The sequence below is a fragment of the Anabrus simplex genome, chromosome 2 (genome assembly GCF_040414725.1).
Source record: "Anabrus simplex isolate iqAnaSimp1 chromosome 2, ASM4041472v1, whole genome shotgun sequence".
NCBI classification, from domain to species: domain Eukaryota; kingdom Metazoa; phylum Arthropoda; class Insecta; order Orthoptera; family Tettigoniidae; genus Anabrus; species Anabrus simplex.
Genome location: NC_090266.1, coordinates 335904880 through 335923339, shown reverse-complemented (window position 1 = coordinate 335923339; position 18460 = coordinate 335904880). Strand labels below are relative to the sequence as shown.

The window sequence follows — 18460 nt, the reverse complement described above, 5'->3', positions numbered from 1 at the left end:
GCTATGACCATTCTGTCATTGATCTTCTTCACCTCCTCCACATATTCCACGGCATCCTTTCTAACAATCATTCCTACTCCGTGTACTGCATCCTGTCATTCTTTCCTCTCTTCCTCTCCATTTTGTTTCACTAACACCAAGGAGGGACCGGGCGAGTTGGCCGTGCTCGTAGAGGCGCGCGGCTGTGAGCTTGCATCCGGGAGATAGTAGGTTCGAATCCCACTGTCGGCAGCCCTGAAAATGGTTTTCCGTGGTTTCCCATTTTCACACCAGGCAAATGCTGGGGCTGTACCTTAATTAAGGCCACGGCCGCTTCCTTCCAACTCCTAGGCCTATCCTATCCCATCGTCGCCATAAGACCTATCTGTGTCGGTGCGACGTAAAGCCCCTAGCAAAAAAAAAAACCAAGGAGGGTTATGTCCTTCTCTTTTATGAACTCTGTCAGCACTTTGGTCTTTTCTTTCAGGGTCAAGGTGTTGACTGTCCCGATACAGATATACCATATTTTCTTGCATAATTAACACACTTTTTTGACAAAAAATACAGGTGAAAACCTCGGATACCTAAATGATTCAAGGAATTCAGATATTTAAAAGATTATTTACAATTTATTTACATTTAAAAGATACGTCAAATACAATATACACACAATTGGTTCAATTCCTTTGTGGTTATCATCATTTGGCATAAAATTACAGTGTGTGTTTTTTTCTGAAAAGTCAAATAGCGTACATCAGGTAAGTTGGACACGTGGGTTTGAAGTACCAACACTGGAAAATGTTCTTCCCATTACGATCTGACAATACACTGAAAGTACAATTCATGTAAGTACATAATAATGACATACCAGCAAAAAAAGAAAAGTCTTACCATTTATAGGCTACCGTCGCCGGGTTCTCTCCCAGCACTACAGGAAGAATTGCTGGTACTGCTATCACTGCTCACATCTGTCCATAAGATGTCATCTTCACTCCCGTCTAATGAATTCGAGTTTCCTGTTTTCTTGAAGCTGTTTTCAATCACCTTCGAAGAAATCATGCCCTGAAGGGCACAATATCCACTCACAGAGGAGTTCCACAGGTGGTTTTCGAATCTTGCCTGTTGGAGTAAGTTTGACAACTTATAAATCTCATTTTTATCCTGTATTGGCATCAACTCAACTAAGGTTAGGTTGAATGGAGAATCCCACCTTCCAATACTTATTTCTTTTTATTGCTAGTCTATTTACACTAGTGTCCAAACGTTAAGCATAATCACTAAACGAGGCCATACCACCTGATAGGAATGTCAGACGGATTGCTGAAGAAACAGAAGCTGACACACACACACACACACACACACACACACACACACACACACACACACACACTATATGTCACACAACTGTCCAAAAAAGCAGTGTCAGAAAGGTTCTGATAGCTAAGGTACACCTTTGACATCAACTAACAAAACTTGACAATGTCTTCCACACAAAATATGCTGCTAATAGGGCGTATGGTTACCCCTAACGGCCACACATGCTTTGCAGCAACGTGGCATGCTCTGTATCAGATGGTCCAAGAGCTCTTGTGACAGTCGATCCCATTCCTCCGAAATAGCAATGCGAAGGTCTTGGAGGGTCCTTGGTGGAGGCTGACAGGATACAATTCGCCTCTCCAATGCATCCCAGACATGTTCTATAGGATTCATATCCGCAGATCTCGCTGGCCAGTCTATGCGATGAATATCTTCCCCAGCCAGAAATTCATCCACCAGAGCAGCACGGTGCGGTCGGGCATTACTGTCCATTAAGAGAAAGTCTGGACCAACTTCACCTCTGAAGAGTCGAACATGTTGTCAGTACCTCATCCCTGTATCTCCGAGCGTGAACAGTGTTCCTTGGACCACTCATGAAGATGTGGAGGTCAGTACGGCTATTCGACATGATGCCGCCCCACACATGATGCCACCACCACCATACTGGCCCCATTCCACGATGTTCCTTTGGTTGTATCAGCTACCTGGTTCTCTCCAGATTAATGTGCGACGGGAGTCGTTCTGCAAATTGAAGCGGGATTCACCTGTGTAGAGTACATTTCCATTCGTTCATGGTCCAGTTTTGATGTTGACGACTCCACAGTAAATGGGCCCGTCTCTGTGCTGGAGTGGGTTCGAACCCCACTGTCGACAGCCCTGAATATGGTTTTCCGTGGTTTCCCATTTTCACACCAGGCAAATGCTGGGGCTGTACCTTAATTAAGGCCACGGCCGCTTCCTTTCCACTCCCAGCCCTTCCCTGTCCCATCGTCGCCATAAGACCTATCTGTGTCAGTGCGACGTAAAGCAACTAGCAAAAAAAAAAAAAAAAAAAAAATGTGCTGGAGGGAGTGGGACGCACACCGCTGGACGTCGGGCAAACAGCCCAGCTGTTCTGAGCCCCCGGTACACAGTTTGCCGGGAAACAGCAACCCCTGAGACTGCTGCAAGCTCCGCCGACAATTGTCTTGCAGATGCACTCCGACTTCGTCGGGCAGTTAAGGCCAGATATCGGTCCTGCTGTGGGATGGTTACCCTTGGTCGACCTGGTACTGGCCTACGACTAACATCTCCTGTGTCTTGAAATCATCTCCAAAGCCTAGGAATGACACTTTGTGGCACATTCAAGGATACGGTGACTTTGGTCTGTGTCTGGCCTGCTTCCAGGCGGCCGAGTATTCTACCCTGCAAAACGGGGTCCAAATGGCGTCGTCGTGCCCTTATGTTGTCACATTCACCATGAGGCTATACTCCGCACACTATAACAGGGCAAACACGGCTGAGGGATTATGGCGTGCAGGCACTGGCTGTGTTTACCTTGCAGTTACGCCACTAGTCAAAGCAGGGAACACTCCTTTCCTATACAGAGCGAACACGTAATGTTGGTAGGTGCATATGTCGTGCGATTTGTGGTCTGTTTCCTGTTGTACTGCTTACTCGTACTTATGCTTAACTTTCGGACACTTGTGTATGTATATAACATAATCCAGCTTAAAATATAATTACAGTCGACTCTCGATAATTTGACACGCGTTAATTTGAATCTCTTGATAATGTGAAGTTTTCTCCTTGGCCCTTGAAAAATACTCGATAAATTGAAAAAATCAATGTTATTTGGTCCTCTCGGTAATTTGAAGTTGTAGGAATGCCATCTTGCTCGCCGACATTCTATAATTTGAACTCGGGCTTCCCTACTCTCCATAATTTGAAGTCGGTGATTACAGTATGTATTGTTATCATGCACAGACCTGTCGTTTGTTTACATCAATAATGAGATGTATGAGTGAGTTTGCAGTCATGAGTCTTCTTTCAAACGTTAAAGTGTGGTACAGTATGCTAACGTTTGATTTGTGTAAAAAAGTGAAAAAAGTGAAAAAAGTGAAAAAAAGCATGTGATTCAAGCTGTGGAGGATGGACAATTTAAAAAAACATGTCGCCAAACAGTTCGGTATTTTACCATCAACATTGTCGATGATTTTGCAAAATAAAGATCGCGTCACCGAAAGTGCCTTAAGTGCGAGTAGAAAATGGTCATGTCAGGGTGAATTTCCCCGTCTTGAAGAGTGCTTGCTTAAGTGGATTCGTCAGTGTAGAGGACAAAACGTTCCCCTGGGCGGTTTCATGTTGAAGGAAAAAGCCAAGTCTTTTGCGCAGTCTCTCGGGATTAAAGGATTTGCAGCAGTGAGGGGTGGCTTTCAAATTTCAAAAACCGACACGCCATCACATTTAAAAAGATCTGTGGAGAGAGCGCCAGCGTGGATAGTTCCATTTGTTCCGAATGGATTGATAAACTAAATGAACTTTTGAATGGCTATGACCCAAGGAACATATTCAGCACTGATGAAACCGGGCTTTTTTATAAATGTCATCCTGATCGCACCCTGACGTTCAAAGACGAGAAGTGTCATGGAGGGAAACTGAGCAAGGAAAGAATAACTGTCCTTCTAGCATGTACCATGGATGGATCTCAAAAGTTGAAACCACTCGTTGTAGGGAAATCTGCCAAACCATGCTGCTTCAAAGGAATAAAATTGTTGCCCACAGCTTATCGGTCAAACAAAAAAGCATGGATGACGACAGAGTTGTTTAATGAATGGCTGACCTCGGTTAACAGTGACATGAAAGAGGAAAAACGCAAAATCTTGCTGTTTTTGGACCACTGCACCGTGCATAATAACCCACCACCATTAGCCCACGTAAAATTGATTTGTCTTTCCACCCAACACAACATCAAGATTGCAACCATTAGACAAAGGCATTATTCAAAGTTTAAAAACTCTCTACTGCAGAGAAATTGTTTCTCTTGTGCTGGATAGCATCGAAAAAGGTGAGAAGGCGAACATAACAGTTTTGACCGCTATAATCATGATTGATAAGGTCTTAAAAAATGTCAACCCTATCACCATTTATAACTGCTTCAAAAAGTGCGGGTTTAAGTAAACCGAAAACGTGGAACAGTCATCAGAGCCGCCAAAATTTATGAATTTTGACTCAGGATGGGGACTTCTATCTAACTGTGGAAAGTTAACGTTTGAGGATTACGTTCAAGTTGACAATGACATCGGTGTCCACGGTGCCCTAACCGATGCTGAACTGTTGGATTTAGCCTCTCTGGATGAGGACGAGGAAGAAAATGAACAACTGCCAATTCCAGTCACATTGAGCCAGGCAAGGGCAGCTCTTACTACCCTACTCTCCTACGCCCTCAGAACGGACACAAGTGACGATTTCTTCTCAGCTCTCACCACTATCGAAAATTCATTGGACCATGATAGATGGAAGTCGCTCACTCAAAAGAAAATTACGGACTTTTTTCAAAATGAACATTTCTGTATGAACATTCAAATGAACATTTCTGTATGAACATTTCATAATTGTACAAATGTTGTGAAAGAATTGAGTAAGTATAAGTGAAACTCTTGTTTATTTGAATTTTTCCCTCCCTCTTGGTTACTTGAACTCCTATTATTTTGAACTCTCAGTAAATTGAACTTTTTCTCTGGTCCCTTGAGTTTCAAATTATCGAGATTCGACTGTACGATATTAAACAGTACATGTTTTGTTCCTAATATGGAACATCTTCAACTAAAAAGGTACAAAAATTGGCATAAATAAAAAGCACTTATGATGATAATAATAATAATAATAATAATAATAATAATAATAATAATAATAATAATAATAATGTTCCTTCATGTTGGGTTAAAACCTCAACAAGTCAGTATTCAAATATGTACTTTTAGTATCTTTAAGATAGACTTAAAATATAAAATTTTAAAATACGATGATCGGAGGAAACTCCTAAAAAATAACCAAAGTTGAGGTTGACTTTTTTAAAGTTTTAAGATGTTGAAGGGAGTCTGTAATGAAAGAATTGAAACATTTGTTTAAAAAATGTAAATCTTGTAAATATACAGTGGTGAAGAGTATCCTTGTAAGAACTATAAGCAGCTGCTGCACTGGAGACACTGATAAGTTTCAGTCTGTTGAAAACTCTAACCCATTTTCAATTTCTTATAGTACCTTGTTCATTATGGCTTTGGTAGTTAGATATCTCTGCAGAAAACTTTCTTCTGACAACTCTAAAAAGTCATTTTTTTCTTAGTCTGGGTCATCCTTTGCCTTCTTCAGTTTATAAATAGTCTTCATACAGTAGTAAAGCTTCAAACTTACGTTTTCTACATGCTACATTTTGAAATTTGAACAGCTGTAAAGAAGTTTAACATAGGGCTGCTGCCATGTTAATTTAACACAAGTGTTAACAATTTACCGAGCTCGATAGCTGCAGTTGCTTAAGTGCAGCCAGTATCCAGTATGTGGGAGTTAGTGGGTTCGAACTCCACTGTCGGCAGCCCTGAAGGTGGTTTTCCATGGGTTCCCATTTTCAAATCAGGCAAATGTCGGGGCTGTACCTTAATTAAGGCTACGGCTGCTTCCTTCCCGCTCCTATTTAAAAAAAGTGTTAACAATTTGTTAGAGTTAACAATTCTTGATGAGACGGTCATTTTGTTGAATTATGTGTTAACTCCTTAACAGTCGTGTGAACACTTAACATTTGTTGAAGAAACTAGGCCTTAATTGGAGCTTAATGTTGTCATCAGCTCCCGTTTGGAGCGCTGTGCCAGCATACAGCGAGCCACCTGGTGATCAACGAGCGTACCACTACAGTCCTCCAACAGTGAAGCCTTCTTAAATTCAAACCCTAATTATTGTAGAAGACTTCCTCATCAACAGTAGAGATTTTCTTCTGAAGACACGGAGCAAAGTTATCTGCAAAACGTAAAGAGTTTCACCTTGTTTTCTTGATACGTCGTAAGCCCAAAGGCCCATATCATGTCTATTTTGGTACCTATAACTGCTTGCCTTACATTGTTGGTAGCAACGCGAAACATTACCACCTTCTTCTTTCCCTCCGCTTTCTATTCTACTTTCCTAAAAATCTGTCTTAACCTGATTCTTGGTTAACATTCTACCGTAGTTCAGAAAGTTAGCACTGTACGCTCTGAGCTACCCAGTCCTTGTGAATCAAAGTAAGTATATGATGACATTGTATAAGCTCTAGATATCTAAAGTAGCAATTGTATTGGCATAGAAATAGGGAAAATGACTCAAGATGTAGTACTTTTGTCAACCTGGGATTGTACTTTGTTATCCAGGGATTTGTTTGGTTTGAATTACAGTAAACTACTCTCTGAGCAGCTGCTGAAAATGGTATATTCCCATTCAAACACTTAGCTTCAAACATGTCATAATATTCTTAATAAATGTAAGGTGTCTTTTTGGGTGATGATTATAACAAAATAATGGTTCATATCAGTCTTGTCTTGTAAATATTGGTTATTAATATTATTTAAAAAAATTAAGATGTGCTGTCGTAACATTGAGGTATGTGGTGTTTCTGTTCTTCTTCTTTTTCAAAATGTTCATTGTTGTGCATATATTATTGTTAGTATTAGGAAATCACTTGACAACTCCTATACTGTTGGCATATTTCAAAATATGTAATTGTACAGTCTATGGAAGCTAAATAAATGAATGAATGAATGAATGAATGAATGAATGAATATGTACTGTTCTGTTTCTTGCAGGAGTGTGTACCTGAGGCTTGCTGTAAATGTCAAGACTCCCGTAATAACACATTTGTATGTATCCGTCATTTGGCACCAAACGACAATTATATATACTGCAGGTTTGACGACTCTGAGGTACTGTGCTACTTTAAAATCTTGAATATGATTAGTATACTAAGTACATTGTGAAATAGATTTAAACAAATTGAAAGTTAGTGAAAATGCTTAATTTAACAACAATCTAAATTCAGACTAATGTTTCTATCAAGATTCCATTGTGAACCTGCAAAATTTATCAGTAGTGTGGCAAATTCATACCTGAACTCTGACATATATTCCAATTCATTTTAAGGTAAGGCATATTATATATCTTTTACATGTCAGCTGAGTGAGTGGTTGCGTGGTTTGGATCACGTAGCTCTCAGCTTGCATTTGGTAGATAGTCAGTTTGAACCCCACTGTTGGCAGCCCTGAAGATGGTTTTCTGAGGTTACCCATTTTTACACCTGGCAATTGCTGGGAATGCACCTTAGTTTAGGGATAAGGACGCTTTCTTCCCACTTCCAGCCATTTCCTATCCTTTCATCGCTATAAGACCTGTCTGTGTTAGTGCAGCATAAAGCAAATTGTGGAGAAAAACAATTTTACATGTCACTAAGACAGAGTTTTAGTCCTGCCTTATCATTATTGCTAAGAGGTAGCTAAAAAACTTCAGGTCTCAATGAGCTGGGTAAGTCTGTAATGAAATAAAATATGTTTCATGAAGTTTTCTTCCTTCCACTTCTTTTCATGGCCTCTGACATTTTTTCCTGTTCCTATATCGGGGTATGATAAGAATTAAGCATTTTTATGAAATCGTCTGATGACTAAGGATATCTTGAGTCTGGCCCCGCGGTGTAGGCGGCAATGTGTCCGCCTGTCACCCAGCGGCCCTGGGGTTGATTCCTGGCCGGGTCAGGATTTTTTAATTGTAATGATTAATATCCCTGGCCTGGGGACTGGGTGTTTGTGATGTTGTTAATCTTCCTTTCCTCACACACAACATTCCATACTACCGCCATTCCAATTACACGCAGGTTCATACAATATGGTGCCAGTAGGGGCAAAAGATCCACATGGGTCGACGCCCCGAGCAAATAGCATTTAAAATAAAGTATATCTTGACCCCTTAACTCTTTGAGCTTGTATGTGAATGCCTCACTGTTCAGTCTACAGGCAGTAACTAATTCACTCTGACTCAGCATTCTGCAATTATCACACAAATTTTATCATTCAAGAACTGAAAGACATCATTTAATACAATTTTTAGGACAACTTAGCAAGGCTTCAGATCCTGCTCTGGTGCAGTATATCAGAAAGTCCAACGACTTATCTGCGCATGGCAGTGGAGTTTCTTCACAATACATATCCAGTATTGTGTGAAAATCCTCAAAATCATAATTCCATGCAAAGTCTAATCATGCACTGTCTTTTCACATATTTGTCTTTGCAGCAAAAGAAATCTCCCCCAACAGTATTAAAGCAAGACTCCAAAGAAAAATGTGCACTTTTACCTTCAGATTCAGTTCAGTGTGATTTGAAAGTGCTCAAATATGTCAGCCTTGTGTCGGTAGGTTTACTGGCACGTAAAAGAACTCCTGCAGGACAAAATTATGGCACCTCAGCATCTCTGAAAACCTTAAAAGTGTAGTTAGTAGGATGTGAAACAAAGAACAATCAATCAGTCACTACTGATCTGCATTTTGGGCAGTTGCCCAGGTGGCAGATTCTCTATCTGTTGTTTTCCTAGTCTTTTCTTAAATGATTGCAAATAAATTGGAAATTTATTGAACATCTCCCTTGGTAAGTTATTTCAATCCCAAACTCCCCTTCATATAAACGAATATTTTCCCCAATTTGACCTCTTGAATTCCAGCTTTATCTTCATATCATGATCTTTCCTACTTTTAAAGACAACCCTCAAACTTCTTTGTCTACTAATGTCATTCCACATCATCTCTCCACTGACAGCTCAGAGCATACCACTTAATACCAATATAATGGTCTGTTTATTGGACATTATAAATTTTCCAGCTAACTCATTCTTGGTTGCCAGCGTTTCACCCCAGTGTGCTATGTTGGGCTCATCAGTTGGTAAATAGCACACCTACCAAGACGCATGGCTAGTGCATACCGTGGAGGCCACTGCATAGGCTACTTGGAGTCAACGGCAGTGCCAATGCACTATGAGAGACTTTGTCTCATTTCCAAATATTGATGCCTGCCTGGCCATCAGATGACATAGATGTTGATTCCCATAGGGAACCTGAAATATTTCTCCTGAATCAGTAAATTTATAATACCAATATAATGGTCCATTATTGGACATTATAAATTTTCCAGCTAACTCATTCTTGGTTGCCAGAGTTTCGCCCCAGTGTGCTAAGTTGGGCTCATCAGTTGGTAAATAGCACACCTACCAAGATGCATGGCTAGTGCATACCGTGGAGGCCACTGCATAGGCTACTTGGTGCCACCGGCAGTGCCAATTCACTGTGAGAGACGTTGTCTCATTTCCAAAAATTGATGCTTGCCTGGCCATCAGATGATATAGATGTTGATTCCCATAGGGAACCTGAAATATTTGTCCTGAGTGATTTATAATACCAATATAATGGTCTGTTATTGGACATTATAAATTTTCCAGCTAACTCATTCTTGGTTGCCAGCATTTCGCCCCAGTTTGCTAAGTTGGGCTCATCAGTTGGTAAATAGCACACCTACCAAGACACATGGCTAGTGCATACCATGGAGGCCACTGCATAGGCTACAAAGAGCCATCGGCAGTGCCAGTGCACTATGAGAGACTTTGTCTCATTTCCAAAAGTTGATGCCTGCCTGGCCATCAGATGATATAGATGTTGATTCCAATAGGGACCCTGAAATATTTGTCCTGAATGAGTAATGCTTCTTGCAGTGATTCAGAACCTAATACCTTATATCATATTAGGTCATGATTTTCTGGTGGAATACAAGGTGATCCTAGACTCTGCAGCTCATGAAGTCTTTTGGGGTAAAGACAGACGTCTGAGGGTCGTCTGGCACGATGGGAATCTCCGGACTCGGAAGGATGCGGAAGTCGTCGTAGACTTGGGAGATATCCAGTTAACGCATCTTCAACCAAGTGAAGAAAAGGAGCTGTGATGCGCCTAAAAAAATTCCCGGAAGTCATCACCAATAAAATAGGATGGACTACCGTTGTAACGCACACCAATGAGTGCAGCACTTCCTCACCCATCAAGCAACGTCCATTCCCAATCAACCCGGATAAGCACAACTTCGTCATTCAGATGATTCAAGAGATGGAAGGGCAAGGTCTAATTGAACCCTCTACATCCTGTTGGGCTTCGCCTATCATCCTACCGAGAAAGAAGAATAGGGAGTATCGACTGTATGTGGACTTCCACAAGTTGAACGAGAAGACCATGAGTGACACCTACCCCATGCCTGACCTGAAAGACTCGCTGAAACAAGTAAGTTGGTCTAGGATTTTCAGCACGCTGGGTCTCAACTCTGGATATTGGCAAGTGGAGGTCGAGGAAAATTCTAGGGCACTGACTGCTTTCATGACACCGAGAGGATTGTACCAGTTTACAGTAATGCCTTATGGATTGAAGAATGCTCCTGCCACCTTCATGCGACTGATGGATAAGGTATTGACCAGATATGTTGGAGATTTATGCCAATTGTATCTTGACGAGATTTAATTCACAGCGAGAATGTTCAAGAACACCTTGTACATCTGAAGAAAGTACTGGTATGACTGAAGATTCATGGACTGACTTGCCAACTGGAGAAGTGCCACTTCATCCAGTCTCGCGTAGAATATCTTGGCCATATCCTAACACCTGAAGGATTAGAAAGGCAACCGGAGAAGAATCGAGCTTTCGAAGAAGCTGAGCGTGTGGACCAAGTGACAAGTACGTCAATTCCTTGGCTTGTGTGGATGGTATAGCAGATTCGTGCCACACTTTGAAGAGAAGGCAATACCACTCACCGATTTACTCCATAACAACCCCCCATTCCGATGGACCAGCAGGGAAAAGGCAGCATTCCAAGGCATTAAGGCTGCAATATGCAACGCTCCCGGTCTAGCCCATCCCGACCCTCAACAGAAGATGTGCCTGCAGACGGACGCCAGCGACTCCGGCCTAGGAGCAGTGATATTCCAGGAGAGGAGTGACAGTGGCAGGGACATCATCGAGTATGCCAGCAGAAAGCTATCTCCCACCGAACAATGCTACTGCACTGCCGAGAAAGAAGCTTTAGCCGTGGTGTGGGCCATGGGCAAATTCAGGGGCTACTTGGAGGGAAAGAAGTTCTGGCTCTATACCGATAACACCGCTCTCAAATGGTTGAACTTGGTCTCTGGCTCAAAATCTAAATTGATGCGATGGGCTCCGTTAATTGCAGAATCTGACTTCAATGTGTGTCATGTTCCAGGATCTACGAACATAGGAGCAGACAGTTTATATAGACACCCAGCGATGGAACCTGAAGCTAGGAGCACCATTGTCGAGAGGGAGTTCCCACGAAAACACCAGAGTGAGCCAAAGTAGCCTGTCCTTATGACCATCAAGAAGGAACTTGATCTGGAAGTAATTAAACAATGGCAAGAACAAGACAAGCTCTTTAGGACTATGATACAATGGATTAGGAGACAGAACACTGATAGTCGACTTGTCCCGAGGAAATTCAAGATGTGCTGCAAGAACTTCCAGTTTGACGGAGGACTCTTGATGTACAGATCTCACCTCTCCAACACGGCTGCATTAGTGGTGATCCCTAGACAGCACACGATGGACATCCTCAAGAAGTTCCACGACAGTACTGAAGCCGGACATCCAGGAGGCGAAGAGACGTATCAGTCTATCCGATGAAGATTCTTCTGGGTCAACATGGGGAAAGACATCCTGGACTATGTGAAGGGGTGCTACATCTGTGCCTGCACCAAGGCAAGCAACAGGAAGGCAGATTCCAGTCAGGAAGGAAGATGGCTACAACGCCCTTGGGAGGTCATAGCCCTGGACTTGAGGGGTCCTTACCCTAGAACACCATGGGGATAAACAGGACTCCTAGTAATCACCGACCTCTCCACAAGATGGATTGAAGCCTTTCCGATACCAGAAGCTATGACGGGACGCATCACCAGTCTTCTACAGGATGAGGTATTCAGCCGCTACGGTTATCCACGGTACATTCTGTCAGACAACGGAAGTCAGTTCACCTCAAGGAAGTGGCAGCAAATGACAGAATGTGATGCGGAGCACTGGACCACCCTTATCTACAACCCAAGGGCCAATCCAACAGAATGACAAAACCAGGAGCTAAAAAGGATGCTACGGGTCCACCTAATAGACAGAGAATATCGACTGTGGGACCGTCAGATGCCGCAGTGACTCTTTGCTCTGCGGTAACGCATCAACCGTGTCACTGGCTATTCCCCAGCGGAAATGTTCCTTGGTCAACAGCTATACAGCATGGGGGATTGGGGGATTGGGACATTCGTCCACCACCCACTTCTGGTCGAGATGATGCAGCTGTTTCCCTAGCAGTGTGGTAGCATAAGCAGCATTAGGACATCAAGGAAAAGCAAGCTTTGGCCGAGAAGAGATCCCTTCCCCAGGCCAAGGCTCATGATGTCGAAGAGGCCCAGACCTTCCTACCGGGCCAAGAAGTACTCCGATGTAACCACCCGCTCAGTAATAAGATTGGAGTGCTTCACGCAAGTCTCGTACCTAAGTGGGTTGGTCCTGTCGAGGTAGATAATCAGTTGGGCCATAGGGTCTACTTACTAAAGACCAACCCTCCTGTCAAGGTCACTGATCAGAGTTGCGTCGAGTCACCCAACCGCTGTGCATACAGAGTAAACCTTGTACTGCCTCAGGTCCACCTGGAGGAGAGGCTACTAAGGACACAGCACAACCTGGTCATCATGAGGAGAACGCATCGCCTATCATCGAGGAAGAGGCCAGCAGCGAGGCAACACTGACCCCCAACGTCGCACTAGCCGTTCAAAAGGAGAGCACATCCAGCGACGTCGAGGAAGAGAGAAGATACAGTTTATGACCAAGGCAAAGTCAGCGAGTGTGATAGACTGTTGAAATTGTTTCAAGTTATAGGGGGGATACTGTCAAAAGTGTAATAGACTAAGATAACTTGAAAATAATATTCTTTAACCCATGGGAAAATAATGCCAACATCAAGCTCAAATTATTATTATTATTATTTATTATTATTATTATTATTATTATTATTATTATTATTATTATTATTATTATTATTATTATTATTATTATTATTATTATTATTATTATTACTTGTGAGGTATGGCTACGAAGTGTTTACATTCATTTAGTATTATTATTATTTACGTAGTTGTGTCATTTGTTTGGAGGATTGTATTGTTTGTGAGGTTATATCATGAAACATGTGCTATATATATATTAATATGAGTTTAGTTAATGTTAGAACCCGTAATTAATAGTATATTATTTATTATTACCTGTATAGATGATGTATAATCCAAAGTAACATTGTGCAACACACCGTAATATCCAGAAAAACTCTAGGTACGACGAGAACTATGGAGAACCTTCCTTACATTGTAACTATGTATTAGGTACTCCAGAATTGACGACAAGATATGCTGTGACATATCCTTCTACAAGCCTAGCCAGGCAACCTTTATAAAGAGACAGTCTCGATGGTGAAGTTGAGTTATTGTTTAACAGGAGTTGTTTTGATGAGACGTTTATAGAAGTCATGCTTGAAGTATTGTACCCGGATGAGATAGCCCAGAGTTATCATGATTTGATATTATAAAATAAATGCTTTGTGAGTGTATTGAAATATACACATTGTCATTCTGGCAGTGACCAAGAGATTTCAACATAGTCAGACGTGTTTACGACAATCTGTCACTAAGAGTTAAGCCTGTCATAATGGGTAGTATTATTTCCTTGTCGAAAGCTAAGAGGATTAAATCTAGAACTCAGAACAACAGTCATAATTGCAACAAGGAAGTGAGAGAGCATTTATTCTTGAACAAGAACCTTTCCATGTGTCGCAAATACAAAGAATATTTCGCAATGGAGTTTCCAACGCCTCGAGGCATTTTGTTGTTAAGTTGTCAGAGGAAGATATTTAAACAAACCGCTGCAGTTTTAGCCAGTGACAAAATGAGTAAAAGACTCGCAGATGTGCCAACATAAACGAAGTCAAAATGAACTCCAGTTATCTCCAGTAATAATAATAATTAAAATATTCCAATCACCGAATTGAACAGATGGGATTTTTGTGATATCATCCCCAAGTTGATTAATTGTAATCTTGATGAATTACAATATAGAATTCTAGGAAAAGGCCCACGCTGTTTTCCTATTGGTCAGCGATATCTCACCAGCATAGACGCTGACTTAGCGTGCGAAAAATGGAGGACAGAAATCAAGTAATATCTCCGTGATCGCCGAACGATATGAGATCAGAATAAGACACGTGAATGTGTATTGCCAGTTTATTAAGTGGGATAAATTAAGAGACCCAAATCCACCTGCAAGTGCCAATTTGGGATAACCAACCCCCCTCCCTCTGGTATGACCGTGGATGACCCCGGCGGGAAACCATATCGTCCATAAATAACCAGCAGTTGTACCTCACATCACCAGTTGTTACCAGTCACCAGTCGTGTCAGTCGTATGAAGTAGTTGAGACTCTGACACGTTGACTCTGTAAGTCAGTACCTCGGGACGCATTCGAAGTCAGTTAAAGCTGAAAGTACGTGAGTTGTTATGAGAGTGAAGACGAACAGTGAGATTATCCATAGTACCGAGTGTAAATAATCAGTACAACTGTATGTTGAATTTAATACATTTCATGTGATTGAATATAAATAACTAACGGAACGCCGATAGTACTTTCGGAAGGCAGTGTGCGGAGCCTGAAGTAAATATTTCAAGATAGACGGTGGTACAATTATCCGAGCAGGGAAAAGTAGGAGCGAAGCGATCACGAGACGGCCTAGAATACATCGATATGCGCCGGGTCGAATAAAACGACACATCGTCGTGTCACGACTTGTGATTCGGGCTCAAGGAAGAATATAATGGTGAAAGTGTAATGGGTCTTTAGGCACCTATAAGTGTTGTTTTTGTATAAATCATTGTAAATTCTATAGTAACGTATTAATCATGGGTAATCGCCCAGAAGTGTTTTGTTAATATTATAAAGTGCGACATGATGCACGAGTAAACCAAGATGGGGCCATGAGGCTTCTCAATCGCCACAAGACAGTGGAATTCTACACAGGCATGAGTACACAAATTTGATATATTTGGGGATGTTATCACGACAAAACCGGACTCAGGGTAAATTAATCATGGTTACATAACGCACCACATGGATCGCTTCCCGAATCCATGATTTATTTAAGATAGACGGACGAACTAATTTACATTAACGTAATTATGGGTTAGAGTAACTAATTAAATATTTGTTTGTTGTATATAATGTAAATATGGGTTATTTCTTTCAATTTATGCATGCTGTTTGTGAATACTTTGATTTAAGTCCATTTCAAGTGTTAGATTTTTCTTTTATGCTAACCCAGTTTATTTTGACTTTTCAATCACCACGGTGATTATTTGTACCTTAGTTAGGCATATTTGTTACCAGACAACCAGATTATGAAAGTGGCAGTGTGTGTAAAATTTGTGTTTGCATACGAAAGGTCATGTGAAATAATAATAAGTTAAAATGAAGGAAATAATAATAATGCTTTATAAGTTCGCTAGTTAAAATATAATAATAATTGTACCGGGCGGTACACCTCCACACCGCTAATTTAAAATGTGCGCCTATTGAAACTCCTCTGCTGGAGGAAGTCTGAACTTTATGGACAGTATTAATTTTCAAGTTTCTCAGAAGATGTCTCTACCTGGAAATTTTGGAGTTTTTGAACTGTGTCATTTTCGACGTATTTTTGTTTTGCTTGTAGTAAGAAGTGTGAACTTTCTCTTCTAGAGGACACTACTGAAGATCAACAATAGTGCACCCTAGTGCGGAGTGAAAGAACTATTTTTTTTGGAGAAGTTCTTATTTCAAAAGTTTGTTTCTTGTTAAATTTCTTTCTGTTATTGTTTAAGTTGGCTGTATACCCCTCTTTTTCCCCTTGTTTTAGATTTATCCAATCCCGAATTTCTTTTAGTAATTTCCGACCAATCCGATGTATCTTCCCCCAACTTGGATATGTTTCTGTACCCTAGCCAATAAAGTGATTGTGGGCGGGTGTTCTCTTCCCTAAAACGCCTAGAACCTTCCGCGAGAGTATTTAAACTGCTGATTTTTGGGTCTCCGGGCCACTTCTGTTCCATCTTTCAGTGTGTAAAGTACATAGCAGGGGGCGGGAAGCGCCTCTTTCTTCTCCAGCTGTTCAACACCAGGTAATGGCCTCTTAATAACTTCTTTTCTTGCTAGGTTGGCAGTTTAACTCTCGGAGCAGGTTCGAAGCGTTTCCACCATGTAACCTTTTCCTAAAATGTAACCAATCTTTTCATCTATTCTCTTTTAAAGCTGCATATTGGGATAGAGAGTGCTAACCCTCTCGAGCTCCCACTCACATTGTTTTGAGGTGAACTTATTTTCTCAACCTATTCTTCGTTAACGTAAAACAAATTGCTCTTTTCTAAAGTCACCTCTGTAGTATGGGATTAGCCCTTGCATTAGTGGCCTAGAGCCAGATTAGGTTTTAAAAACAAGTGTATTAGGAGTGCAGATCGCCTCCTCTCAAATTGTTATTTTAGAGGTCATGTAATTGCCCCTTTTCATTTAATAGACCTCAGTAGGTTGGGTATTTTACCCCTGTGTCTATGTCCAGTGAGGACAACTCGAAGGTGGAGTTTGGTGTGGCCTTTGAGAGGCTTAAAGTTGAGCGCGTGTGGCTCTTTTGAAAATTGAGTGTTGTATGCCTCGTGGAGGCTTTTCAGTGTAATTTGGAGCAAGGACTCCTAGGCATGAATGGGGTTTTCTGCCCCTCTGTTGAAACTTGTGTTTGGGGTAAAACTGAGCTGATTGCCCAAGCATTGTGAAGTCAGGGCGCGAAGCCCAAATCCTGTAAATATTGTAACTACCCTTTGGACTTGCTACTTTGTACCTGCCATGCTTATTATTTCTTTGTTTTTGAAAAGAAAATATAACCTTGTTAAATTTTACATTAACTTTGATTCCGTAGTTTGAGACCCGTTCACGCCCGCACCTTCTTTCACCTCTACCTACCACTAAAACACGGTAACAAGTGGTAGCAGAGCGTGGTTGAATGGGTCTCAATTTAGCCCTTTTTGACGGTTAAACATTGTTTTATTCCGAACTCTAACAATTTTCTCAGTTGCTGGAATTTTTTTTTGAGTTTTTCAAAATTGTTCTGTCATCATGCCCGGACCTCGCGATGTTCTCCATCTTAACTATTTGCGCAAAGAGGAGTTCATATATGAGTTAACTATTAGAAATGTGCAATCTGGAGGCACGGTTGCAGTAGACACAAACAAGCTTAGAGAGTCCCTTGAATTGCCTATTTCAATCCCCACATTGGGAGAGAAAGAAGTTGACGACTCTCTTTCCACGATCGTCGAGAATATTACTGGGCTAGCATCTGTAGTTAGTTTTTTTGATGAAAATGATCCTTCTCCTAATCAAATTAAGCGTGTGCAAGCCAGGCTATATCACTTTTCAAATAGAGTTAATGATCTGTTGTCTCTGAAGTTGAATGACGTTCAGAGGAAGGAAGCTAGTACGCTGCTTGAAAACATTTCTGAATTATCTAGCAAGGTCACTCAATTGTTAACTGGGGAGGTTCCTCCCAAAACTGATCAACCCGTCACGGTGAATGTAGGTAGCGAGGAAGAGCCTCATAAGGGAGAAGTCAATAGGAAAACCATTGCTGCTCAAACAACCTCTGCCCCATTGGACGAGTCTGAACGCCGTAACTCATTAAATAATGTACGTTCTGAATTAACTACCTTGCCATTGAAACCTTTACCTACTATGTCACCCGGGTTTAGTAGCTTGCCTCATCCATTGGCAATGTTGCTCAGAGGTATCTCTAAGTTTTCCGTTAATACCACCAGTGACGTAATTTCATTTTTAAGATTTCTAGTTGAATTTCAGGATCATGCCCTTGTTTTTTCTCTTTCTCCATGTCAAATTTTGCAAATTATCTATCCGTATGCTATTGGTATTCTCTCTGATAAAATCGTAAGAGCCATTGCCGAGCAATCATCTATTGAGGATTTCCATGCCCACTTGCTAGCTAACTTCATCCCTGCTAGGGCCAGGTCCTCCCT

At 41.4% G+C, this 18460-nt stretch overlaps 1 protein-coding gene across 1 annotated transcript in view; it reads left to right on the top strand.

Annotated features, from left to right (window-relative positions):
* The window catches only part of LOC136864119 (N-acetylglucosamine-6-sulfatase), a 140391-nt gene that overhangs the window by 96595 nt on the left and 25336 nt on the right, over positions 1–18460 (top strand). The window contains exon 9 of the mRNA XM_067140719.2: positions 7104–7220. Coding sequence (XP_066996820.2) covers positions 7104–7220 — 117 coding nt within the window. The remainder of the gene's footprint in view (positions 1–7103; positions 7221–18460) is intronic.